The 27,879-nt window shown below is 36.4% G+C and overlaps 1 protein-coding gene and 2 pseudogenes across 5 annotated transcripts; 1 reads left to right on the forward strand and 2 right to left on the reverse strand.

The window, feature by feature from the left end:
- Positions 1-830: 830 nt before the first annotated feature.
- Positions 831-5,333, reverse strand: LOC125418347 (probable protein phosphatase 2C 28). 5 transcript variants are annotated; one of them, XM_048464771.2, is made up of 8 exons: positions 5,191-5,333; positions 4,764-4,820; positions 3,943-3,990; positions 3,774-3,821; positions 2,815-3,063; positions 2,426-2,699; positions 1,971-2,125; positions 831-1,331 (listed from the first exon to the last, which is right to left on the reverse strand). In XM_048464771.2, the coding sequence occupies exons 1-8, from the start codon at positions 5,194-5,196 to the stop codon at positions 1,194-1,196; spliced, it is 975 nt and encodes a 324-aa protein (XP_048320728.2). In that variant the 5' UTR covers positions 5,197-5,333; the 3' UTR covers positions 831-1,193. The 5 variants fall into 5 exon arrangements, with proteins under 5 accessions (XP_048320728.2, XP_048320736.2, XP_048320732.2 ...); XM_048464779.2 differs by having other exon boundaries at positions 4,764-4,911; positions 5,191-5,312; XM_048464775.2 differs by lacking the exon at positions 4,764-4,820 and having other exon boundaries at positions 5,191-5,304.
- Positions 5,334-6,265: 932 nt separating this feature from the next.
- On the reverse strand, positions 6,266-7,509 carry LOC125420666 (putative germin-like protein 2-1; annotated as a pseudogene).
- A 1,056-nt stretch (positions 7,510-8,565) lies between these two features.
- Positions 8,566-27,879, forward strand: part of LOC132799274 (wall-associated receptor kinase 5-like) — a 54,449-nt pseudogene continuing 35,135 nt past the window's right edge.

Here is a 27,879-nt window from a genome sequence, read left to right on the forward strand (position 1 = left end):
AACTTCTCAGATACTTCTGTGACTTTATCTATCTTTCAAATACAATCTGTAATGGGATATTGGATATCTTTGGCCCACAAAAACAATCCTTAGCAGGCCCACATTTAAGCCACCTAGAACCAAAGCACAAAGGACCATTCTTACTTTCCCACGTGAAGTGGCTTTATGCAAATAGAAGCAGGCCCAAGTCCATAATTATCAAGGCCCTTGAAGGGAGAAGCTTAATTATAAATCATACACTCTTCCTCAATTAACGTCACATAACAAGGAAAGTGGCCGAGGACTAGCCGGGCTACCGAGTGCCATGTTTCTTTACTTATCCTAATTATTAAAAAAAAAAAAAAAAAAAAAAGAACAAGGAAAAAATATGCATCTTTATCTTCAACCAAAAGCGACAACAAATGAAAGGAGAAAATTCGCTGATGGTGTAATCGATCAGACAAGTACATCCCACCGTCGAATGTACGCACAAATATCCTTTCCATTGTAAACGTAAAATTTGGGTTAACCAAATCATATTATTAACAATTTTTTAAATCCAATAGCTAAAATCATTCGATGTCATCATCATTAATTTGGAAAGAATTTCATTGCTTATTCATGGATGCTAATTTCTTTATATAATTTAGAATCCAAAATAAATTAATAAAATATGTTAATTTGATTATTTAAAAAAATAATTTTAGAATATTATCAAAATAATATATAATATTTTCATGATATTTCTCTTTTAATAGTCTTTATAATTAAAAAAATAAATGAAAACATATATATGCTTGCAAATGCAAATTCAAGTTGTTAGAAGAAATCATGTTACTCAACACTCTCAGTCAACACATTAAAAATATTTTAATCTTATTACATGTCCATATGCCAAATCAATTTCAGCAGCCTGGGCTGCATGTAGACATTTCCTTATGTGATCATGTCATCATATGTGCATTTGTATTACATTTTCCCCCAAATGGATTCATATATACAAGGAGAAAATTCATTGATTAATGCTGTTATTGGCCACACAAGTGAAAAAGGAGTCCGTACACTAGAGGCGTTTCCTTGGAATTCGTCCAACTAATTTTCCGATGCTAACTCACTGGCTATGATATTCTACATATGAACTGACATATACATGTAGTGTCTTGGGGCGGCATACCTCAACTTGTATACATCACGACCGGAAAGCTGAGGTTGATTTAGTGGAAAATTACAACCACACAAGATATATCATCGTAGCTTTTCCTAGATAAAGCTTCTCTAATTAACTTCTCTGATGCTTGCTGGGCATCATCTATTTTTTTAATACAATCTAATGCCTCTTGGTTTGACATCACCTGCATAAATTAAGCACAAAGAGATCAATGTATAATTAATGGCTTCAAATCTCCCAATTATGCAATTAAACTGCACCTTATTAATTTGTCTCAATTTTAATTATTTCACTTCTACCATTACGACAAAAGCCTAGTAGGATCAATAATTGGATAATTACATGCATGCATTACCTTTTTTTTTTTTTTAATGCAAAATTATACTAAAAACCACTTACTTTCATAAGCTTAATATTATGCACTTGTTGCTCTACATTCACCGCCCATTATGCTATTTATCAATTTGTCAGCCACTTCTATACTAATTTAGCGTCAGCAAAAATCAATTATATTTCCTGCTTCAAAAATGAGAGTGACTTCCAAGTTACCACAATGTTCTATGCTTAACAAACTACAATGAAACTTTGAAATGAAAAATCATCTATCCCTCTTAGCCATGTTGTCAAATAAATTTAATCCAATGAAAATCTAGCTGTGTACAATTTTCTGTTATGGTCCTAGTTTTTTGAATCTCAAATGATTTCATTACAAATTCCCAACATTAAGATTTCTCTGTTTTGTTCATCCTAATATATGTATGATATTAAAATCATTAATCAAGGACTAAAATCTTTCATCAGATAACGAAAACTGCAATCTTACTTTCCACAGGCCATCGCTAGCCAAAATGATGAATTCAATATCCTTATCAATACTTTCAACCCTAACATATGGTTCGGATGTAATATGCTCTTTCACTCCCGCATCTCCGAATGCCCTCGTCATGGCTAGCTGGCCATCTACACGTGGAACATTTCCTAAAAAGCAGAACACAGAGCAAGGATCATACATGTAGCTCCAGTTTTTTGACTTGGAAGTAAAAAATGGAGTGTGAGAAAAAAAGACTATAGTATCGAATCTTGTTTCAAAGTTTAACATTTACATAACGCATACCATCCACATGAAAGACACTTGCAAAAGTTCAACTCAACTGTTAAAACATATCTTCCAAGGGAAGAAAGAGAATCATTCTATGAATACCCAAATCAAAACCTTTATGAAATGGTAATATGATAAGAACGCCAATTTTCCCTAAAATTAAGTTGAAAATTATGTACCAGGAGATTTAGACACAAATCCACCTCTGCCCTCAACAAGCTCTTTCTCCTTTTGTGGCTCATGATCTACACTTATCCGTTTCGCTTGACCATTTCGGCACAAAATAGCCCGAGAGTCCCCTACATTGGCTATGATTAGCTTTTCTTGATCGATTAATATTGCAGTAACTGCAGTTGAGCCTCCTCGAGAACCAATCATCATTTCCAAAATATCATTATCTGTAGCCTTATATGCTCTCTTGATGGCCTTTTTTGGGTTTGTCCAGAAATCAGGCTACTCATTAAACATCGTTGAACAACATAAGCTTTTCAGCTCAATACATAATGCAGAACATAAAACATACTTAAAGATACATATGGAATCTAAAAAACAAATTGAGTGCCTTTACCTCACTTAGTATGTTATCAAATAGATGGTTTTGCAAGTATTCTGCAACATCACGACCTGAGTGGCCATCAAAAATTGCATATAATCCTAACTCATGGCCATTGACTTTCCTATTTTCGGCCACAATATAATCTTCCATTCCATGGTCCATTTTTCCTCGTACCAAATGGAATCCATGGGTGACATGTCGACTTACTAACTCGTTATCATCTTCTACATCTTCCGCGGACAAAGGGTGTCCTAAATTTTCCTGAGGCATACATATCATAGATTTTAAAATAAAGCAAGTGAAATTGAAAAATTATTCTGTAGAGAAGAATCAGTTCTGGTTTTATCATTATCGAGTTCTTGTACATGTTACTAGGATATAGTGTATGGACCAACATTCTCCATTATAATCAGAGGAACCAAGTAAAAATTTGATAATCTTCATAAATTGAACCATCCCTGAAGCTCTATTAACTTCAAGGCCTTAAAAATGGCGTTGTCTTATTTGACCACGAGCAGGGGAATTCAGATAATTTAAGGAATATTTTAGTAATCTGTGGTTCTGACGAGCAATGAATTAACTTAATCCAAAATACTACATTCTCAATTCCTGCCCTTTTTTCAATTCTAACAAAATAAATGCCAACCCATACACTTTCCCTGATCATAGGAACAACTGGTTAGATCAACGAAGTTGATCAAAGAAATTTTTAACCTGTATGTTAAAGAAAGTTCGTGACTAGTGTAGCTCTGTAAATCCTTCAATGCGTTTTATTCAAATACAATAAGAACTAAATATTTTAGTTTCTCCATATCACCTTTATTGGACATATACCTTTTAAAGTTAAAATTTTAGATGCTCCAGAACACTTAGAAGTGATAATATATAATCCTTAAAAGCTCTTACCATAAATTATAAACAACATATGCATTGAGACTCAACTTGGAAAGAGCTAGACAAAAGTTTCATACATTTGCTTCATGGGAGTGCATCTTCTGTGCTTGACTTGGACGCCCCCTCTAGCATAAAAATATTCACAAATGGTAAGCATAGCTCTTTTATGACATGGAATAAATGTTAGCAACACCGCTGGCTGTTACAACTAAAAGCAACAGAAAGGACAGAGAAGAACAGCACTACCTTTACTTTTATGAAGTCGACGTCACTTTCCAATCTTGGTTTCCTTTTCTGCATGTAAGAAAATCCATGTTCATATAGGAAAGCTTGTATTGAACTTCACGAACAGGGTAGTAAATACTTTTGACTAATTGCTCATCCAATAATTTAACATGCGACAAATGAAACCTTTTCAAAACTATACAATCAATGTCTAGGAATCACGAAAATGAACTAGATGTTACACCATCTATACCAAACCATAATTTTCAATTTACATGCTGCAAATAAGAAATCCAAATTATTTATTCAACTAATAATTACCACCAATTAACTATATAAAGGAATTTCAGCAGGAACTTAGAACTGACTGTCTTTCATAATAATCAAAGAGCAAAGTCCATTTCTCTGTTAAGACTATTTATGGACAAACATTTGTAGAAGAATATTGCTTTTAGTCTTCCAAAATCTTCTTGTTAAACGATCCAGCATGACCTATGTCCATCTGAGTGCGAGCAGAAAATGATTAACAGAAAAAAAATATTGTATAGTTCATTTTTTAATACCATAGAGATTTCATTCATTTGTACCCCTACCAGGCTTTAACAGTACTAATTCTAATATTTAATGAAACACACAATATATGATAAGAAATGTTAATCTCTAAACGGTGTTTTATTGAAGTTAGAAACCCAATTGACTAGAGAATGGTGTCATGGTGACACACCCCAACAACAACCAGTAGTCACATAATACACAGCATAAGCTAAAAGCTTGGCAAGAAAGCCCTTAAGCACATACTATATTAATAGATGTAGATACAATATTGACCAAGAACCTTATACCTTTACATTAGTAAACCGATCCACGTCATCGTCGATTTCCAATCTTGGTTTGCTTTTCTGCAAATAGGCAGTTACGACTCTAATTAGAGTTTTAATCTCCCGGGTCCAAAATACAGTTGATGTACCCCCAACATATAAATTTTTAATCCTGCAGTTCATTCTAAGTTTTGGTTAGCGTTTTTTTCTGTTTAACTTGCTTTCCTTACACCCTCTACTTCCACCATTCCATAGAGATAAATAGATTTGAATGACGTAATGATGATATTAACGACGATTAATAAGTGATTTAATGGGAATAACATGAGAAATGACACAGACGCATCATATACACAGAAAGACCATTAATTGATAAATTAGAACTGCTGGTACCTGCATTTCTGTATTATAACTAATAACTAATTGGAACTAAAAATGGGAAACGGGTTACCTTCATGTCTGACGAATCTTCTGCATCTTCTTCTAGAGCACGCGAGAAAGAAAGAGTGAGATTGAGACTGAGAAAGGTAAATAATAACAGGATATTGATTATTGAGTATGAAAAAGATGCTGATGTGTAATATGATAAATGATACAAAAGAAGGATGATAGGTGCACAGAATGGATATGTGTCGAAACACAAAATGGGTTAAAAGAAAGGAACACGTGACAGCCACCGCTTTTGGAGTCGATTACAAGTGGCCACCATTGGCAGACGGTTTAGGCCGATGATGCTTGCAAATAGTACGCTGCAAAATGCATGCTATTTGCAAACAACAGGAGTCCCAGAAAGACCTGGCTAATCCACGGCACAATCCAGAATCCACAAGAACAGAACCAATGGGTCTTGCAAAACGATTTTGTGATGGAAAATTGTTTTCTTCAGGAAGGTGATCAAAATAGAGCTTGTCTTTTTCTTCCTTAACTTGATATATTTTTATTGATAGGAAACTTTAATTTTTCAATTTAATATATGTTAAAAACAAATTAAAATAAAATTGAATTATAAAATGTTGTGGTGGAGCTGGTCACTTGGGACTTTTTTTTTATTTTTATTATTATTATTTTTTTTAAAATAATTCCTTTTGATCATGGTCACTTGTTACTCAAGAAATCAGTATTGAACGAATAAAAATATATTTTTAAAGGAAAAGGTCAAAGGTTTTAATCCCTCATCAATAAATTAAAAAAATAATAATAATAACTAGTTTCCGGTATTACAAAGGCAATGAAGGGTAACTTAATTTAAACAAAACAAGTATTCAAAGCACAGCCTTTCACTGGAGTCACTCAATCAAAAAAATTAATTATGTTTAAACTTCAAGAAAATGATTTAATATGATATCAAAATTGTAAGTACTTTATCTCCACAGGCATCCAACATTTGCTTGAATATTAGTTTCTTCTAAAATGAAAATAATATAAATAAATATAGAGGAGTGAGTTTTGTTATTACATCCAAATAGTCGACGACGTTACACAATCCAAGAATCCACTAATACAACATTATCGGCGGGCAAAGAACCAAAGGGTACTAGTCCATCAAAATTCCAGCAGACTGTCCAAATAATTAAATTAAAACCGAAAATTCCAAGTTACAAACTATGTAATACGCATTCAAACAAGCATCCACCAAAATTATTCATTTGGTAATCTGTTAGATGAAGAAAAATATTTCTTTCAAACACTGTCCGGGCCATATGTAATTTTTCTAAAGAAAATGCCAAAATATTTCAAACTGTTTAGAAAACCATTTTTCTGCTCTGTTTTCATTCCCTGTTCCTTACTCTGTTTTCCCCTGAAACTGCTACCCGCTTTTGTGCGAACAAAAACGATTTTGTGCTTTGAAATTGTCCATTCACATCCAGATTAGAAATTAAAGAATGACTATCAACTCAATTACAAAAATAATTCAATTCAAAAAGAGAAGCAAAACCTCACTGCAAATCACAAATACTCTGTTGTTGTTGGACTTAGTTGTTTTGGTAACTTTTTGTTGCCTATCTAGAACTGGGTTTGGAGGTAATTGACAACACCCTTATCAAGTTGGAAAGCCCTGGAAAGAACATTGCTAGATATATTAGGAACCGACCCAAACACAGCATTTGCAACTGTAATCACACCAGGATTTTGGCTGCTGAGAGCTGCAATAGCAACAGCATTGCCTGATCCAGCATTTCTCTGATAATGAACCAAACCAATGGGGAAAGCAAACACATCACCCTTCTTCAACACCTTGGTGATGTGCCTGTTCTCAGGGCTAGACGTAACAAACCCAACTTCGAGACTACCTTCGAGCACTGTGAGGATTTCGGAGGCTCGAGGGTGAGTGTGGGGAGGGTTGGTACCCCATGGAGCATAATCTATACGAACAAGTGAAATGCCAAGAGTGTTGAGTCCTGGCAATTGGAAAACAGTGATTGGAGTCACACTGGAGTCAATTGGGTTCGACGTGTTTCCGGCTATATGTAGTCCACTGAAGGTAAAATCATTAGCTCCAACGATCTTTGGATCCTTACACACTATTCCTTTCACATGCACTGTAATGTTTGCAAGTTCACAAATAAATATAAAACATATTAATTTGGACTAAACTTAGTTTGGACTAAACTTTCTTTTCAGCATTAGTGTTTAAGAAAATTGTCTTTGGTTTGTTACCTTGATTTGTTGGGTCTGCAACACAGAAATCTTGGAGAGGACTAAGATCAGATGCTAAAACTAGTGATAAAGACTAAGCAAGAAGCCCAAGTATGGTGATCTTACTTGCCATATATTTAATAATTTTTATAAATTTAAAAAGTTAGATGATATGTGATAATTTTTAGTATTTATCACATATATGTCTTTCATTTTATGGATGATTATAACTCTACATATAATGTGATGATTATTAGTGCTAGTAAATGGTGTGGCCTGCAAGGAGCCCAAGCTGGTTCAAGCAGAGGATTTCTTCTTCAGTGGACTTCACTTACCAGGAAACACATCAAACCCAGTTGGATCGAAGGTGACACCGTTCACAGTAGCACAGCTTCCGGGACTCAACACTCTCAGAGTTGCAGTCGCACGCGTCGAATACGTTCCATGGGGAGTCAATCCACCCCACCTCCATCCCCTTGCATCAGAAATATTGACAGTCTTAGAAGGAACACTCGAAGCCGGTTTCGTCACCTCCAACCCTAAAAACCGTCATATAACAAAGGTGTTGAAGAAGGGAGATGCTTTATTATTCCCCAAGGGTCTCATCCATTACCAGAGGAATATCGGTTCCACACATGCCGTTGCCATTGCAGCTCTCAGCAGCCAGAACCCTGCAGTCCAAGTTTTAGTGAAGAATTCTCAATATGACCGTGCCAAATTATTTGTCGTACTTTGATATTGTTGTAGTTTTTATGCGTTTGTTGTGCGCTTAAATATATTAGGTTTGTGGTTTTTAATATGCATAATGTATCGTTTGTCTTGTACTTGAGTGAAAATTTATAAAATTCTTTTCTCTTTCTTTCGGGATTATAATCATGTATTTTATATACTGGTTTGTCTTAAGCATACACTCCATATTCTACTAAGTTTAAACCCATTGTTCATGTAGTTAATTTTTTTTTTTTAAAGTAAATAAAAATATAAGTTAATAACATTACAATTCTATATATGTTTCCATAAAAACGTAAATGGTCCCAAGGGAGAGATTAGACAGACCCAGGGAAGAAAAAGTCGACGATATCGTCGAAATGCCAGCGACAATATCTGTTGTCGGCCAGTACCGACACCGACAGAGGAGGGGAAGAAATTTCTGTATGGATTATTGTGGAAATGTTGAGAGTGTCGATGAATGTCGAGAGTGTCGATGAATATCCACAGAAATCTCCATTTTCGGATGGATATTTATGGAAATTTGATAGAGATTTCGGTTGTTGGTGGAAATTTGAATTGTCGGTCAATGGTCTATGGTGGCCCTGATACCATTACTTCTTTTGCTCTGGAGGACAACGAATTTTGGCTGAGGAATTTGTTCGGGTTCATTTTACAGGTCATTGATGCTGGTTATTGCTTCCTTCTAACACTTCCCAACAACAAACTGTGGCTTCCAACCATTTTGGTCTTTGTTGTTGGAAATGTTAAATATGCAGAAAGAACAATAGCTCTGTATCTTGCCAGCTTCAACCGTTTTGGAGCTACTGTTCATGATTTTGAAGAACTAGATGCTGAAGGTACCGTGTTTGATTTCTATCTATCTTCAAAATAAAGTCAGATGAGTTGCTGATGGTTTCTTTTTCCCTTTTCGAATTCTTCAATGGGGTTATTGGTGGGTTTCTTCTTCGATAGCTTCATGATGCCTTGTAGGAGTACTCCATTTTCAAACTCAAGTTGCTTGATGGTGCCCTCCATTCTTCAATAAACTTTAGATTTTGTTTGGTAATCTTTGAATTATTAGTTCGCAAATGGCTGTTAGTCTTTGTAGTCAATTCGATTTTTTATTCTTGTTTCATGGGAATGAGAAGAGATTTGGAGCTCAATTGACTTTGGTTCTTGTAGAACATGGATACCAACTGTTCGACAAATTTCCCACATGAAAGTTATTTCTTTTCATTTGAGAATTTGGTTTTCCTTATTTTTAGTTACTTGTTATTGGTTTCGTTTTATATTTTGCAAACTCTACCACTTAAAAGGTTGTTTTTGTTGTCAAAAAAGCATTGTAAGAACGGGTTAAATAATTTGTCATATATATTTTAATTAACAATGGTATTAAGTCAAAATATTTGATCAAACTGGATTTATGTCTCTTGTGTTACGTTTCAATAACTTTAGTTGTCCTAAGGTGATGTGGAATCAATTGCATTAAATAATTTGTAATATTATATTGTAATTAACAATGGGATTAAATCAAAATATTCAATCAAATTGGGTTTATGTGTCTTGCTAGAACATTAATAGGACTATGAACCATGACTTTTTTTGTTTTAGCTACTTTAGTTGTTCTTTTAGTCATCCTTTTTTTAAGAACGAGTAGGAAATAAAGGTTGGGGTTTTAAGTAAGCAATTCTTTTCAATTTGATAGAAGAATGAAAAAGTAATTCTTTTCGATTGTTTTTTTTTTTAATTAAAAAAAATTAAATTTTTTATATTCTAAATTAAATATTTATAGTTTCCATAATTTTATCGATATTTTTATATATTTCCATTGATATTTTCATACAAATATACCCTTAACATTTCCACAGATTTTAATTCATAGGTTTCAAAAGGACAATTTAGGTCATTCCCTTCAAAAATTATTTTTTGTTTGGCCCGCAAAAATGCCCTTCAAGAAGGCTTGCCTGTGTATAGATGATAACATGACTTCCCCATTAAATGTATATTTGGATAAGAATTTATCAGTTCGTGTCTCTGTAGGTTAGAAGCCAGCGGATGGTGGATATACCTTTATGACGACCAAAAATAAAAATAATAATCTGATCAAAGAAGAAATAAAAATAGAAATAGAAAGACGAAGCTATCCTTTATTCCGAACGTGCTCCAAATCCAATCGATACTCTGCTTCAAACAGTAAGCGACTGCCACCGGTGGCATGCCAGCTATATATATAACGAGTCAGCAGCAATAATTACTATTGATTCAAGACAAAATAATATATAAAATAAAATAAAAATGGTGCAACGTCGTCCGCAAAACATGAACAGGGGCCAACAAAACCGTAGCTGTGCTGGGGTGATGACCCTTTGCCGCACCGCTGTTGGAGTGGTAATTTTGACAATCTCCAGCTATAGATTGCCAAACAGCCAACTAACCATCGAGAAATATGTTAGAAAGATGGAAATTAGGTCCTTTGAGAAATGCTTTAGGAGGATGGAAAGATTGGTTACAAGTGACAAGAAATTTGTCAGTCAGGTAACAGCCTCTAGACATCCCGAAAGGATATGGAACAATGAGATCTCCACAGCGATCGGCGCAACTAGGCAAGGATTGGGCAGCTGTTGATGTCCATAGTATAGCCATTACTGTTGGCATTATTGTGGACTTGCTATAATAACAATGCATAACTTATTTTAATTCAATTTATATATTGCTTGTGTTTTGTAATGGGATAAACGCATATTGAATTTAATGCTTAAAGCATTTGGACCCTTACCTGTCATTTACCTATTGTTACCCATCAAATGATAGGCTTATAATTTTATTCTTTTTGGGCTATTAATTCTTTAGATCAACACTATTTATTATCATTCACTAAGCCCATGTTCTTAGTCCAATTTTCGTTTTGAATGGAATGTGGCTTTCACGTATGTGGATGTGCGTGTAATATGGTGCATGTATGTGATATGTAATATAGTGCATGTATGTGATGATTTTTTTGACTATGAATATGTGCAGGTATGTTTAAAAGCTTAGATTTTTTTATGTTTAATAGTTTAGATGATTATGAAGAATAGTTTGTACGCATTTAAAAGTTGTTGAGAGCATATAATTGAGATTGTCATATAATTTATTTGATTTTGAATCTGGAAATGTATCTTAAGGAGGTGGGATAATGATGAACAAATGTTTGTATAAGGTGCAAACTTGTTGAGAGCACTTAATTGAAATTGCAACATATAACATCTTGTGAACTTCCATGAGATGAGTACTTCTTGAGAACTTGTATGGCAAAATTGAGGTTGTATGAGATAACCTGTTGCAAACTTGTTGGGAACTTGTGAAGATCCTTAACTTATTGTGAATTTGTGACATAACTGTGATTGTATGAACTTCTTTGAGGCCTATGTTCCATTGATGAATATGACCAGAAAAAAACAAAGTTTTAGTTTTACTAATATTTTAGTGTTTTGAAATATGTCAGCTTGTATATTTGGAAGATAAGACCATTTTTTTGTTAATTTTTTAAATATGTCAGCTTGCATTTTTTGGAAGATGAGATTATATTAGAAAAAAGGACTAAGATTGGGGTTTCTCTCATTGGTTTCAATGGTGAAGCTAGCTAAGCAACCAACCAAAATTCTTTGTAATTGCAAAATTTAAAACCACTGCATTACATTATACATACGAGGAAAAAAAAAATAATGAAGTTCTTTGTAATTGGAAAATTTATATTTAATTTATTAGCCTTAATATTTATATATTATTATTTGCGTGAATTTTAAAAACTTTATGTATAATTTTTATAAATTTTATATTTTATATTTTTAAAAATTTATATTTTTTTTCTCCAGAAACAAATATATAGTACAATATTAAGGGCTAGATTTATTCTTTGATAATATGGCAATTTATAGAGCCTTGATGAAAAATTAAGGGCCAGATTTCCTTTTCTAGTAGGGTTTTTATAAGACCATTTTGAAGGCTTTATTTGGGTGTTATATATAGGAATAGGAGGCATCAATAGAGAAAGGAGGCCACATGGGAAAGAAAAATTTGGCTGGAGAGTTTAGAGGAGAAGCTAGAAAGCAACATCCAATTTAGAGAGAGAGAGAGAGAGAGAGAGAGAGAGAGAGAGGGAGAGAGAGAGAGAGAGAGAGAGAGAGAGAGAGAGAGAGAGAGAGAGAGAGCTAATTCTAGAAAGAGAAAGCTTGGATTTGGAAGAAAATTGAAGGGATTCATCTACAAATTTCTTCTACTTTTGAGTTTTATCTATTTCCTAATCTCTCTAAATTGTATTTGAATGTACATACATTGTGTATTTGATATGGGTTTAATAATATATATATATATATATATATTCTATTTTGGATTTGATTTGTATTTTCTGTATGGATTGCTAGATTTATTATCTATGATTTTGATGAAACTTCTAACTTAATGATATTTGATTTATGAGTTGATTAATTATTATTTTATCTTTATCCAATTTTCTTATATAAATCTTTCAATTAATGCTTAATATACTCTTGTAATTGGAAAATTGCTTAGGTGTTGAGTAGATTTTCTAATTAAAACTTTAAAAAGATTAATTTAGTAAATTGGTCACTAGATTTACACAATTCGAGTCTTACTCAATGTTGAGAAGCTTAATTGGGAACTGGAAATTTGAGAAAGGGATTTCTAATTTTTGTTAAGAACTCATAGTTTCTAATTTCATTTTCAACAAATGGATTAAATTAACTTAGAAACTCTCCATGTTAAAATTTGGATAAAATTGATCTTTTGTGTAACACTCCGTCCCGAAATACGTTGAAAATTTTCACGTTGACCGAGAGTTGATCAAGTTTGACTGTTGACCAAGTGGGTCAAAATGTTGATTTTTTGCTGTAAAGGGAATTTTGCATTGACCAAGGTACCATTACAGATTTCACATCAATCCGAGTCTGTAGACTAGTAGCACGTCAAAAACAGAGCTACGGTTTGAAAGTTACGAGCAAAACAAGTTGACGTACGAACTGTCCGAGAGCGTCGGAATTGACTTTTTATCCTTGAAAAATTGAGTTATGACTCATGTATGGTTGTGAAGTACTTATCGATACGAGTTCGTAGACTAGAGGCACGCCTGATTTGGACATATGGTTTGAAAGTTACGGATCTATCAAGTTTTCTGAGACAACTGTTACTGTTCATCGATATGTGAGTGTAATGAACAATGATGCCACGTGTAACATTATAAAGGGTGCCATATGTCACGATAAGAAAATACCACATGTCAACAATAATTAAATATCACATTATTTTCTTATCATCATTTTATTATTTTATATATTTGTTTATTTATTTTCTTTTTTCTTCTCCCCCACGGGAAAAAAAAGGGGGTGCGGGACTCCTTCTTCTTCCTCTCTCCCTCCCGTCGGTCCTTCTCCCTGTCTGCACCTTTCCTGACCCTCGGACGGCTACACACACCAGGGGACGGGACAGCCCACGGCTAGGCGAGCTCAGCCGTTGATTCTCCGGCCGGTTGGTCGACGGATGCGTCGGGATCGGCACCCAACACCGATGACTGGTGCCCTCCCTGTTGGCCGTTTTTCCAGCTGCTACCGGCCATGTGACGGGTCCTTTCCCACAAATTTGGGCCCCCTAAGTCGTTTCCAAGCTCAAATTTGCTCAAATCTTGCTCATTTGTGAGATATGACAAAAGCCCATTTCGGCAGCAACTTCACGGCAGGATTTCAGCAACCTCTAGCGGCGGTTGGACCAATTGAAAGTATCTTCTTGATGCTTTCATCATAAGCTTCAAATTGGTAGCTAGAATGTGAATTATAATTGAGTAATTAGGAAGTTGCCATTGATGGAGCTAGGTTGTGTTTATGTTGAAATTGGATAGAGGTTGGACAAGTCCTTAGCCAATTGCCATTACTTTGGGTTCTTAATGATTGTTAGAGGCTAAAGGAATGGTTAATTTGAATTAAATGTCAAGATATTGAAAAATCCCAAATTTGCAGTTTAGGCCATAAGGTTCATCCTGTATTCTATCAAATTAGGGTGGACAATGTTGATAATATTAAGCAGAAGGTGTAAAAGGATTGTTACAGATTTTTTGTGAGTTTACTTGTTATGTTGATTGGAATTATTATACGAAAATTATAGTTAGCATGTGTATAGATTGATATATATATATATATATAGATATATACACATGTACTGTGAACATATGATGCATATATGTATGTATATATATATATATATTTATATATATTGTTAATGGGCATATACATGTGTATATATATATATATATGGAGATGTGTGATTTTATATGAAAAAACATAATTATATATATGTGGATATATATGTGTATGTGTGCGAGTAGATATATGTAATCATATATAAATATATATATATATATATATGTGTGTGTGTGTGTGTGTGTGTGTGTGTGTGTGTATCCTGGTAAGTATTATGATTGACTAGAAAATTTAAGGAAGTATTATCTAATTTATTATGCTATTTAATTGATTTAAACATAATGTTATATAATATTCGTTATATGGTTTGGCAAAATTGATTATATATATATATATATATATATTACTGAAATTTTTGTTATATTCAATTATATGATTGTTTAAAAGAAAATATAAAATTCTATGGATTTGATAAAAAGTGTATATCTATATGGCTGTAAATATATTTATGCCTTTAGATATTTATTTATTCATGAATATGGAATTTTGTTAATAATTGTTAAATCATTGTTGAACTGTTATGTAAATTAGAATGTTATTTGTGAATTCAAATATGAGCACGTATTTTATAATGCGATTTAAATGAGGTTATGTGCAAGTAAATTTCAAGAAAATTTATGAGAATATTTCTATTAATTATTGAGCTCAAAATTTGTATTTATGCATTTGTTTATTATTTATTTATCTATTAATGGATGTACAGTGATGAATTTAAGCTGATGGGATTATGATGGTAGTCTAAAGAAAATGTGATTTATATGGACTTGAAAGGAAGTATTTAATCCAGCGGTATTTATGAGATTTTGATACTTGAGAATATATGAATTATTGGATAATATTTAAAATTGTGGAATTTAATTATGTGTAAGTTTTACTTGGCTTTAATGATATGTTTGATATAAATTGAATTGAAGGTTTGAGAAAAATAATTATATCAAATTATTTTGATCAGGAATATCCGTATGTTTGATTATTTATTATTTATTATTATTGTGTATGAATTGGATTATATTTTATCTAAATTTAATATTTTATAATATTACGAAATTTATAGTTTTTTTTAAGATGCACCCATACACGTACCGGTGTTCTGTATCGTATATGTGATTATGATAAGCACGCAAGTTGTAATGTCTCTCGTGAGTTACCACCGGACCGAGGGCAGGCAAGTTTGATATAGTGCACATAAGCCGCCCCCCTCCATGGCCGAGATGACGGTTTAACCAGCGGCGCTGTCGGGACAACGAAGCGACCGTATGCAAGTTTCTCTCTTTAACGTCCCGCCAGACAGTGCTCGGGATGCTGGGCATCGTAGAGCAACACTAGTATATAGTATGGTGCATCAAGTTTTTTTTTTTTTTTATATGTTCGTACATAAATTTGTATGTTATATTATTTGATATTATACTGCATATACCGTACCATACGGAGGCGGCGAACCAATGTGGTCCAAGTAAAGCTAGCCTCATGACCATGTTGCCTACGAGTCCAGGGATCGGACGGCCAATATAGGCAACCACCCTAGTTTGTATTGGTAGCAGAGTGCCGGCGACAGCTGGAATCATGGATCACGTAGTATGTTAGAAGGTATCGTACGTATCTCCATTACGAGCGTGCATATTTCATTTTATGCTATGGATTTTAAGATATGATTTTATGTATTTATGTTATGTTATCTATTTGTGATTTAATTTCTTACTAATATTCTTAATCGATGTTATTATATTCTTATTACTATTAATTGTATTTAACTATTTATTCAATCATTATTGTCACTATTATCGGGATTGTTATTATTATTTATAATGATTATTTTTATTGTAATTCCAATTTCTATTATTATTATTATTATAATTATAGTTGTTATTATTGTTATTATCAATGGTATTTATTAACAAAACTATTATTAAGTATTATCGCAGTTGCTATTCTCAGTTATTGAGATTTTAATAAATAATTTAGGTCTTTAATATTAATTTTGTTATTGTTCTTATTATTATTACTATCATATGGTACCTTCGGACAAGTATCACAGCCTACGGGCAAGAAAGATAGCCATTGGGCAAGTATAATAGTCCTCGGACAAGTGGTAGCCTTTGGGTAGGTGAGATAGCCCTTAGCAGGTGTGGTTATGTGATAGCCTTTGGATAGGTGATTGCCCTCGGGCATGTATGGGAATATGATAGCCCTCAGGCAAGTTACATTAATACCATTATCATTAAAACGTTTGTTATTGTTTTTTTTTTTTTAATTATTGTTGTTAATGTGATGTCGTTTTACCTTTCTTTCTATGTTACGCATTGGCATATTTGTAAAACGACATTTGAAGTGTAATTGACATGTGCAGCACTAAGTGGGCGGTGTGGGCGGACAAGAATCTATGATGGTATATTTAAATTGGTTATTTACTAAATAAATTCCATCATATGCCTTTTATATAATTTGTTATCGAAGTGCTACCAGTTGTGGAACTTATATTGTATGGTAAGATGGGAGGAATAAGTTGTGTATATAGAAGTGTATTTTTAGTGTAGGAAAATTGTGGTAAGTCCTACCCTTAGGGGAAATGCTGTCGGATTTTCCATTGGAAGATTCGGTGGTGTTTCCTTGGGATCAGGATTTGTCTAGGATTCTGGTGAGGGGTCTTGGACGGGTCCTGACATTTTGCCAACCTAATTAATCAAATATAGGATGGGTAGATGGCAAGTTAAAGTTCTAGAATTTAGATTATAATATTACCATTTCCATTAACATGTATAATGCTTCTCTTGTATTCTTATTCTATTATTTTAGTTTAGAATTAGGTTAGAGTTAGATTAGTATTTAAATGTTATATTAATTTCATTATATTTGATTGCCTAAATATAAAGTTAGGTTGCAATTATTATAGTACTTAATGCTTAAACAAATTTACAATCTTTGTGAGTACGATATCTAACTCTTACAAGTCCATTTTATCAGCGTGACTATTCATTCTCTTGTCCACATATATGAAATTTTTATCGTGGATGTTTCTCCAAGTTAACCATTCCCTCTAGCTCATCAGCTACTTCTTTCATGTTCCTCCCCTTTCACACTTAAAACACACTTTTGCAAAAGATTAGAAACTTTATTTACTTCGATGGCATTTACTTCATCCACAACGCATCAAAAATCAAGAAAAAAAAGTAAGAAACTTGATTCAATGGCCTTGACAAAGAACATTGCTACGTTTTTTTCGTCTTCAGGGCAATTAAAAGAAATTGCTTCCTAGCTTTTTAGTGGTTCAGCTAATAAAAACTCTTCATGTAACATCCCACATCGGTTAGAGAGGGGCACGAAGCGGTCTTTATAAGGCTGTGGATACCTCTCCCTTCAAGAGGCATTTTGACAAAACTTTGAGACCAGGGGGGAGAGAGGGAGTGAACCCTGGACCAAAGAGGACAATATCTTGATGCGGGTGGTACTGGGCTGTTACAGTGGTATCAGAGCCAGACCCGGATCGGTGTGCCAGCGAGGACGCTGGGCCCCAAGGGGAGAGGATTGTAACATCCCATATCGGTTGGAAAGGGGCACGAAGCGATCTTTATAAGGCTGTGGATACCTCTCCCTTCAAGACGCGTTTTAACAAAACCTTGAGGCCAGGGAGGAGAGAGGGAGTGAACCCTGGACCAAAGAGAACAATATCTTGATGCGGGTGGTACTGGGCTGTTACACTTCAAGCTATGTGCATCACTCTTCTTTGTTAACTAGCTTGAGTGGAAATATTATAGGTCTAAGTATCCAAGAGTTCCTTGCACCAAAGTTAATAGTTGATTTTGGCCTATAGGAATCAGCTTTTAAACTCCAAAGTCCATCCTTTTGCTATATAATTCTCATCTAATAGTATATTTGAGGTTTCCACATCTCTTTCCACATCTCTATGTATAATCGGCTTAGGAGTTACAAAATGTAAATATGCAAATGTCCCTGTAGTTTGCAACGCTATCTTCAATTTTATCTCCCATGAAAGTACAAAAGCTTTTCCGTTCTAGTTAGTTAATATCCTAGAAAAGAATTCAACTACTAATGAACTTCTAAACAAGTAAAATAACTTCTATCCAAGCTATATACAACATTCCTATGATTGATTTGAAGAACAATCACCGCTTCATAAATGAAATGTGCGGTCCGTGTTTCACCAATTTTGGACTTCTTCATTGAAACTTCTTGGTTATCTGGCAATATTCCCTTGTAAACTTTTCCATAACCTCCTTCGCTAATAACTCAATTTTCATCATAATTATTTGTGGCCTTTTAAAGTTCTTCTGCAATAAAAATTTTCATTGTTTCATAATTTGCTAGTCTATGTCGCAATATTATTCCACCATTTTGTTCAATGAACTTCTTTTCCAACTTAAGCGTATAAGGAATAGAAAATATCCTTTCCTTAGTTTTAGTTACAATCATATCTTTGGTCCATGCAAAAATGTAACTTATGTACCTACCACCTAAAAAGACAAGAAAGAACAAAATTCACAGACGGTGTAATTGATCAGACTTGCTCTGTATCGTCAAGGAGAAAAGATATTCATGCATCTAAAAGAGTAAATCTGACATATAAAATACTACTTTACCAAATAAAAAAAAAAATGAAAAAATGAAAAAAAAAAAAGAACATAACAACAAAAATATTCAAAATCAACCAAGCATATTTTGCCCCTCTCCTATGAAGTCCAACAGCTAATTACGTTTGTCAGGACCCGTCTAAAATTCCTCACCGGAACCCTAGACAAGCCCTAATCCCAGTAAAATCCTACCGGACCCTCCAATGGAAAATCCGGCAGAACCTCCCTTAAGGGTTGGACTTACCACAATTTTCCTGCACTGAAAACACACTTCTATATTCATCCCCTTATTCCTCCCACAATACTACAAATTGATTCCACAAATTTACAACACTTCAAATGAACAACAGCAATCCAGTGCATAAATAATACATAAGTGTCAAGAACAGTATACAGAGCTTCATGAAGTACGATGAAACATAGAATACAACAAGGAGGAAAGAAATATTACAATTGAAATAAACGAAGACAAAAGTACTTCTCGAACTAAGAGAGTGATGGAGATTTGGTTCACCCCGGAAGAACGTCTATCACCCCTTTCACCTAAGAGAACGGAATTTAAAAACGTGAGATGCTAATCATCTCAGTGAGTGACCCTATCTACTGAACACATTGAATGTTAATAATATAACAAATAAAGGGATTTAATTTATACCAAAAATTAAATAAATAAATAAATTATAAATAATTGAAAATAATAATTTCTCTCAAAACCCTCACTATTCGCTCCGTTGGAAATGATCCCTTTTTAAAACATTTTCACAAAACCCGATATTAGTATTTCCCGAAAACCAAGGGATCAATTAATTTAATAAACAATAAATAAATATCCCAAATATAAATAAAATGTAATAAGATATAATAAATAAATTTTGAATACTTTGGGGTTTAAATTTCTATCCGAAAATTTATACTTGACGCATCACACCATATACCAATGATGCCCTCCGATACCCAGCGTCCCGAGCACCGACGGGCGGGAGGTTAAAGAGAGAAACTTGCATACGGCACTTCGGCGTTCTGACAGTATCGCTGCTGAAACCGTCATCCCGGCCAAGGAGGGGGGCGGCTATGTGCACTATATAAACTTGCCTGCCCTCGGTCCAATGGCAACTCACGGGAGACATAATAACTTGCGCGCTAACCACATATACACTGGAACACCAATACTGTATGAGTGCGTCTAAAATAATTATTAATTTAATTATTACCGTACCGATTTTCCAAAAATCACCGTGGAAAATATACCAGTTTTCAAACTCACCATCCCACATTTTCCTTTAACATTTCTGGTACGAAACCATGGATAACAATATACAAATAATTTTTCTCGTAACACGAGGTCCAACAAATAATATTCCACGGGCATAATTATAAAATTTAAACCACCAATTTAAACAAACAATTTCCTTAAAATATTTAAACCAATTATGCCCAAAAATAATATTAAAACCACATACGATTTATTACTGAAAATACCTTGCTCATGCGTACTAAATAAAATTAAATCACCATAATAAAAATCGGGGTTTCTGAATAACCCAAAATTCCATTTAGCACCAATAAACATACACATACTTATAAAATAATATTTTTCCATAATTATAATTAAATTTCACCACATGAGCATAATTGCAGATATCAATTAAACACTAAATAAATATAATTAATTACCCCAAAATATTTTTAAAGGTAGATCACTCACCTTAAGCACGTATATCAGCTAAAATCCTCCGCAGGATCAACTCCACTACCCACATATGCACTTAAAACATCCACAATACACCAAATCAAATATATTAATATTTTAATCACGTAATTCCCAAACGGGTACCCGGGGAGCGAACACAAACGACAACCAAAAATTACGAGTAATATACCGAATCGAAGCTTGAGTGAGGAGGATTACAAATCCGGTCTCACTTCCCGGAGATCGGACCCGAGGTGGCCGGAATCTCGCCTGAAAGCTTTCGGGATTCAACTCTTCGATTCTCCCAAACCATCGCGAATTGGAGGAAAAAGACGCCGGATTTGGATTCAGGGGGTCGGAATTAGTGGAGAGGGACCGGAGACAAGACTGGGTACTCGCCGGAACAGGGATTTCCCCGGCTAGCCGTCGCGGTCACCGGTAACCGTCCCCTCCGGCGGCGCGTGCAGTGGCTGATGGCCGTGATTTTTGGAGGTTTTGTAGCTTGAAGGGAGAAGGTTCCATCGGTACCGGCAGTGACAAGAACGGAGGCCGGAATGTGGAGATCTCGGCTGTTGAAAGATTCGGAGCCGTCGCCGGAAAAAGCCCCGATCCAGGCGCATCGCCGGTCAGTTGGCCGTGAGATTTTGGGGTTCGGCCTGGAACGAGGAGGCACTCCGTCTGGCCGGCGCGTGTAGCAAGAATCGGTCAGAAAATTTGACAACTCTGGTGGCCGACGATTCTCTCTCTCCCTCTCTCTCTCCCTCTCTCTCTCCTCTCTCTTTCTCTCTCCTCCCCCATTGTTTTTGCCAAATAAAAGCCACCATGGGTGACACTGTTCACCCACGTGGATCAATCGGGTGTCGACACGTGGCATTACTGTGCACTTAAGCCAGATATAATAAAATATTACGGTATCCGGCAAACTTTACACATCCATAACTTTTTAACCAGATGTCCAATTTAAGCATGCCGCTAGTCTATACAAAATTATACAACGATAAAAAGTCAACTCCCGGCACCTTTTGGACTGTTTGCACCTTGACTTGTTTTGCCCATAACTTTCAAACCGTAGCTCCGTTTTCAACGTGCTACTAGTCTACGAACTCGGGGCATCATGCACTTCGCCACAGTACCATGGTCAACTAGAAATTTCAACTGGAACAAAAAGTCAACTTTTGACCCACTCGGTCAACGGTCAACCTCGGTCAACATGCACAAATTCCGATGTGGTTTGGGACGGGGTGTTACAACCTTCCCCCCTTATAAGAATTTCATCCTCGAAATTCCACATGTCACTGGAACAGATAGGGATACTGATCACGCATCTGCGCTTCGGGCTCCCACGTTGCTTCCTCGGTTAAATGATTCCGCCATAAAACTTTAACTAAAGGAATAGTCTTGTTACGTAGCACCCGCTCCTCGCGATCCAAAATCTGCACTGATTGTTCTACATACGAAAGATCTTCCCTTAATTCTATGTGAGGAGTCTCGAGTACGTGTGACGGGTCTGCAATATATTTCCGTAGCATCAAAACATGAAATACGTTGTGCACTTAGGCTAGCTCTTCTGGTAATGCCAATCTATAAGCCACAGGGCCAATCCTCTCTGTAATCTCGTAAGGCCCAATATAACGAGGACCCAACTTAACTCGTCGACCAAAGCGTACTACTCCTTTCCATGGAGATAACTTTAGGAATACCCAATCTCCTACTTCGAATTCCAATTCCTTCCTACGCACATCGACATAACTCTTCTGTCGATCTTGGGCAACTATACCTGGCAATTCGTGTTGGTGGGTCGTGTTCGTGTCAACCCGTTTAATAATCGTGTCAAAAATGCCTAACCCGAACACGACCCATTTATTAATCGTGTCAGGTACCTAAAACACTAACCCGACCTGTTTATAAACAGGTCAACACGACACGACCCGTTTAACACGATTATTTTAACGGGTCGTGTTGACCTATTAACCCGTTAACCTGAAATTGACCTATTAACCTGAAAACTAACCTATTAACCTGTTAACCCGAATATTAACCTATTAACCCGAAAATTTTTTTTATTTTTTATTTTTTATTTTTATGTTTTTGTTTTATTAAAGATGTATTTTTTGTTTTTAAAAAAATTAGTAATAGAAAATTATTTTTATAAAATTTTTAATTTATAATATTTTTTAGTTATTAAATATTATATTAGTGATAAAATATTAATTTAAAATTAAATTTAAATGGGTTGTAATAGGTATATAATCGTGTCAGGTTGAAACTGACACATTTAATAAATGGGTCGTAACGGGTCAATTTCGAGTTAAACAAGTCAACCCGAAAATGACACGATTAATAATCGTGTTAAACGGGTTGACCCGAACCCATTTATAATAAACCCAAACCCATTTATTCCGTGTCATTTTCGAGTCGTGTCACCATGTCATGATCCAAATTGCCAGGTCTATGGGCAACCTTCAACCGATCCTTAATGATCTTCACCTTATCCAAGGTCATCCGTAAATACTCAGATCCAACTGCATTATTCGTTGCAAGGAGTCTCTCTTCTCCTACTTCACTCCAACACAAAGGTGTCCGACACTGCCTCCCATATAAAGCCTCATACGGGGATATCCCAATACTCGCCTGATAACTGTTATTATAGACAAATTCTATCAATGGCAATTGTTCATCCCAGCTACCACGAAATTGCATAACACAAGACCTTAGCATGTCTTCTAATGTCTGAATTGTGCGCTCAGCTTGTCCATCAGCTTGCGGGTGAAAGGCGGTGCTGTAGTTAAGTCTTGCTCCTAGTGCATCAGCCAACTTCAGCCATAGTCGTGATGTAAAACGTGGATCTCGATCGGATACGATGGCTAGCGGTACTCCATGAAGGCTCACAATACATTGCACGAACAACTGGGCTAACTTCTCGGGTGAAAAACGCTCTCGTACCGGTAAGAAATGTGCCGACTTGGTAAGACGATCAATGATCACCCAAACACCATCATATCTCCTGGGCGTAGAGGGAAGCTTGAACACGAAATCTATATTAAGTTCCTCCCACTTCCACACGGGAATAGGTAAGGATTGGAGTAGTCCTGAAGGCTTCCTGCCTTTACTTGTTGGCAAATTAAGCATTTTGATACAAAATCTTCCACTTCTCTCTTCATGCCAATCCACCAATAATACTTAACAAGCGTCCGATACATTTTGGTACTTCCAGGATGCATCGCATACATCAAGCTATGCGCCTCTTCTAAGATCTCCTTCTTGAGTTCTGGGATGTCAGGAACGCAAAGTCGTCCTTTATACACGAAGGCTCCATCCCTTCTTATGGAAAACTCCGGATTAAGACCTTCTTGCACCTTGCCCTTAATTGTTCTCAATTTAGGGTCTTCCATTTGAGTCTCCAATATACGATCCACTAACATCGGTCGCACCTGAAAACTGGCCATAAGAACTCCTGAAGGATGCATATGCATTAACACCCCCATTTTCTTCAACTCCACCATGAGAGGTAATTGGATGGCTTGAATGTGAGCAAAAGATCCGATAGCCTTCCTACTCAAAGCATCTTTCACTACATTCGCCTTGCCTAGGTGATAATCAATCACAAAGTCATAATCCTTCAATAACTCCATCCATCTCATTTGCCTCATATTTAATCCGTTTTGAGTGAAAATGTACTTGAGGCTTTTGTGGTCGGTATAAATTTGGCATGTAGCCTCATACAAGTAGTGTCTCCACTTCTTTAGAGCAAAGACTACCACCGCCAATTCTAAGTCATGCGTAGGGTAATTTTGTTCGTGCTGCTTCAATTGCCGTGATGCGTACGCTACCACCCTTTGATTCTGCATTAGCACGCAACCTAACCCTTGATGGGATGCATCACAATAGACTTCAAAACCTTCATTCCCACTAGGTAAAGTTAAGACAGGTGCGGATGTTAACCTTTGCTTCAATTCTTGAAAACTTTGCTCACACCTGTCCGTCCAGCTAAATTCAACCTTCTTTCGGGTTAAGTTGTGAAGCGGTCCAGCAATTCTCAAAAATCCTTCTATAAAACGACGGTAATATCCCACTAATCCAAGAAAACTTCGTACTTCCCTCACAGTGGTAGGGCGCTCCCAACTCAACACTGCCTTCACCTTATCAGGGTCAACATAGATGCCTTTGGCTAATACGATATGTCCGAGAAAACCCACTTGATTTAACCAGAACTCACACTTGTTGTATTTAGCATATGGTTGATGCTGCTTTAGAGTTTGGAGCACTCTCTTCAAATGCCTCACGTGCTCTTCTTGGCTCCTAGAATAGATCAGGATGTCATCTATAAATACAATGACAAAACGATCCAAGTACGGACGAAACACCCGATTCATCAAATCCATAAAAGCCGCTGGGGCATTGGTGAGTCCGAAAGACATCACTAGGAATTCATAATGTCTGTACCTTATCCTAAAGGCAGTCTTAGGAATATCCGACTCTCGGATCCTTAACTAATGATATCCAGATCTCAAGTCGATCTTGGAAAACACTTTGGCACCTTGGAGTTGGTCAAATAGATCATCTATCATTGGCAACGGATAGCGATTAGGGATGGTTACCTTATTAAGTTGTCGGTGGTCGATGCACAGTCTTAGACTACCATCCTTCTTCTTCACAAACAAAACTGGAGCTCCCCATGGCGATATGCTTGGTCTAATAAACCCCTTATCTACCAACTCTTGCAATTGGACTTTTAGCTCCCTTAACTCCACTGGAGCCATCCGATACGGTGGTAGAGAAATAGGCATGGTGCCCGGAATTAATTCAATGGGAAAGTCAACTTCCCTTTCCGGAGGCAATCCTGGTAACTCCTCAGGAAACACATCCGAAATATCCCTCACAACGGGCATGTCTTCCAATCTGACCCCACTTACTTGGGTATCTATCACATGAGCTAAATACCCTTGGCAACCCTTATTCAGTAGCTTCTTGGCGGTGAGGGTAGATATCAATCTCGGCAAAGGCCTCCTAACTTCCCCACAGAATACCACTTCAGGCAAACCTGGCCTCCTGAAGGTAACTTCTTTGCTAAAACAATCTACGGATGCATGGTTCCTTGCCAACCAATCCATGCCCAAGATTACATCAAGTCCGGATAGATCCAACAGGATCAAGTCCGCTTCCATCACTTGACCTTCGATGTAGAAGAAACACTCCTTGATCAACTGGCTGGGCCACAAGGATTCTCCTGCAGGAGTGGCTATTTCTAATAGACATTCTAAAGGAGTAGGGGTCATACTAACCCAAGTGACAAATTCCCTTGAGATGAACGAATGTGTTGCTCCCGGGTCTATAAGCATACGTGCGTCATTACCAAAAATATTCAAAGTACCTGTAACAATGTCAGGTGTGGCCCGGGCTTCCTGCTGCGTCATAGCAAACACTCGACCTTGACCTGTCTGTTGGGGCTTCCTTCCTCTACCTCGACTCGATCCTGTAGACGGTTGGGCCGATTCCGAAGAACCTCCTACTGCTTGACTCCCCTGGGAACTCTGACCCTGAAATACACCAGTATGCTGTGCTCGCCGACCTGCCCCTGGCATACTGCCACTACCATAAGGGCACTCCCTCCTTATGTGGCCTGGCTCCCACACTGAAAGCATAAACCATCCATCTAACACTGCCCGGAATGCTTCCTCTTACAAATTCGACAAATCCGCATAGAACCAAAGTGTGACTGCTGATACGAGCTTGTATCCCCACTAATCGAATGGCGAGCTATCTGGCGCATACGATAACTGCCTCTCTGCTGAAATTTGCCTCATGGGCTCGGTCCACCACTACCCGATGAGCCTGAACTATGGCTCTTCTTGGATGCTTCTTGACTAGGCGCTCCATTATATGAACCTTCGAATGATCTACGCCTCAAGGGTTTGCGCATCTCCACCTGTCTTTCTAGCTCTAGCGCTGCATCCCTGGCGGACTGATAAGTGGGATGTACTGATCCAGCAAGGGTGAAGGCTATGTTTTTGCTCAAGCCATCTATGAACCTCTCCTTCTTCGCATGATTGTCAGGAATCATGTGCATGCAGAATTTGGATAGTTCCCAAAACCTTCTCTCTTACTCAGACACAGTTATGTTCCCCTGTCGCAGTTCCTCGAACTCTCTCCTTCTTGCCTCACGGTAGGCAGAAGGACAATATTTGGTAGTGAAGGCAACCTTAAACTGATCCCATGTATGCCTTCTACGAGTCTTTTCTACTTTCCACCACTTCCGAGCGTCTCCTTCTAACATGAAACCGAAGATCCTCACCATATCCTCGTCGGGGCACTGTATCCCCTCTTCTAGGATCTTCTCCATGTTGGATAGCCAATTCATGGCTGCAGCTGGGCCTTGGCTTCCATCGAAATTCACAAATCCCAAACGTCGAGCCTGATCCACGGATTGGTTACTAGAGCTTGAACCCCCTAAGGCTCGTGTTAGTTGAGAGACAAGTTGCCTAAGGCTCGATCGACTCCCGAAATTCTCAGCCGAGTGTTCCCGAGTACCACGTGCATCCCGCCTACGCATCGTAGCAAATTCTGAAGAAACAACCAAGAGTTTATAAACAAAGACACTTAAGCATGATTATAAAAAGGGAGAAATTTACGGATGGGCTGTAAAGCAATGCATAGTCCCTTAGGATTATAAGAACCTATGCTTTGATACCAACTATCAGGACCCATCTAAAATTCCTCACTGGAACCCTAGACAAGCCCTGATCCCAGGGAAACCCTACCGGACCCTCCAATGGAAAATCCGGCAGAACCTCCCCTAAGGGTTGGACCTACCACAAATTTCCTGCATTGAAAACACACTTCTATATTCATCCCCTTACTCCTCCCTCTATACTACAAATTGATTCCACAAATTTACAGCACTTCAAATGAATAACAGCAATCCAGTGCATAAATAATACATAAGTGTCCAGAACAGTATATAGAGCTTCATGAAGTACTATTAAGCATAGAATACAACAAAGAGGAAAGAAATATTACAATTGAAATAAACAAAGACAAAAGTACTTCTCGAACTAAGACAGCGACGGAGATTTGGTTCGCCCCGGAAGAACGTCTATCACCCCTTGCACCTAAGAGAACGGAATTTAAAATTGTGAGATGCTAATAATCTCAGTGAGTGACCCTATCTACTGAACACTTTGAATGTTAATAATATAACAAATAAAGGGATTTAATTTATACCAATAATTAAATAAATAATAAATAATTGAAAATAATAATTTCTCTCA

This window comes from Ziziphus jujuba, chromosome 1 (genome assembly GCF_031755915.1).
Source record: "Ziziphus jujuba cultivar Dongzao chromosome 1, ASM3175591v1".
Taxonomy (NCBI): Eukaryota; Viridiplantae; Streptophyta; class Magnoliopsida; order Rosales; family Rhamnaceae; genus Ziziphus; species Ziziphus jujuba.

What these genes read in the sequence shown, in the direction of transcription:
- LOC125418347 (XM_048464762.2), bottom strand. Translation starts at nt 4,922, where the DNA reads ATGAACTGCAGGATTAAAAATTTATATGTTGGGGGTACATCAACTGTA. An exon ending in TGCACTCCCATGAAGCAAAT is followed by an intron (nt 3,064 to 3,773) that starts GTATGAAACTTT and finishes TGTATGCCTCAG; the next exon opens with GAAAATTTAGGACACCCTTT. An exon ending in ATTTGTGTCTAAATCTCCTG is followed by an intron (nt 2,126 to 2,425) that starts GTACATAATTTT and finishes TCTGCTTTTTAG; the next exon opens with GAAATGTTCCACGTGTAGAT.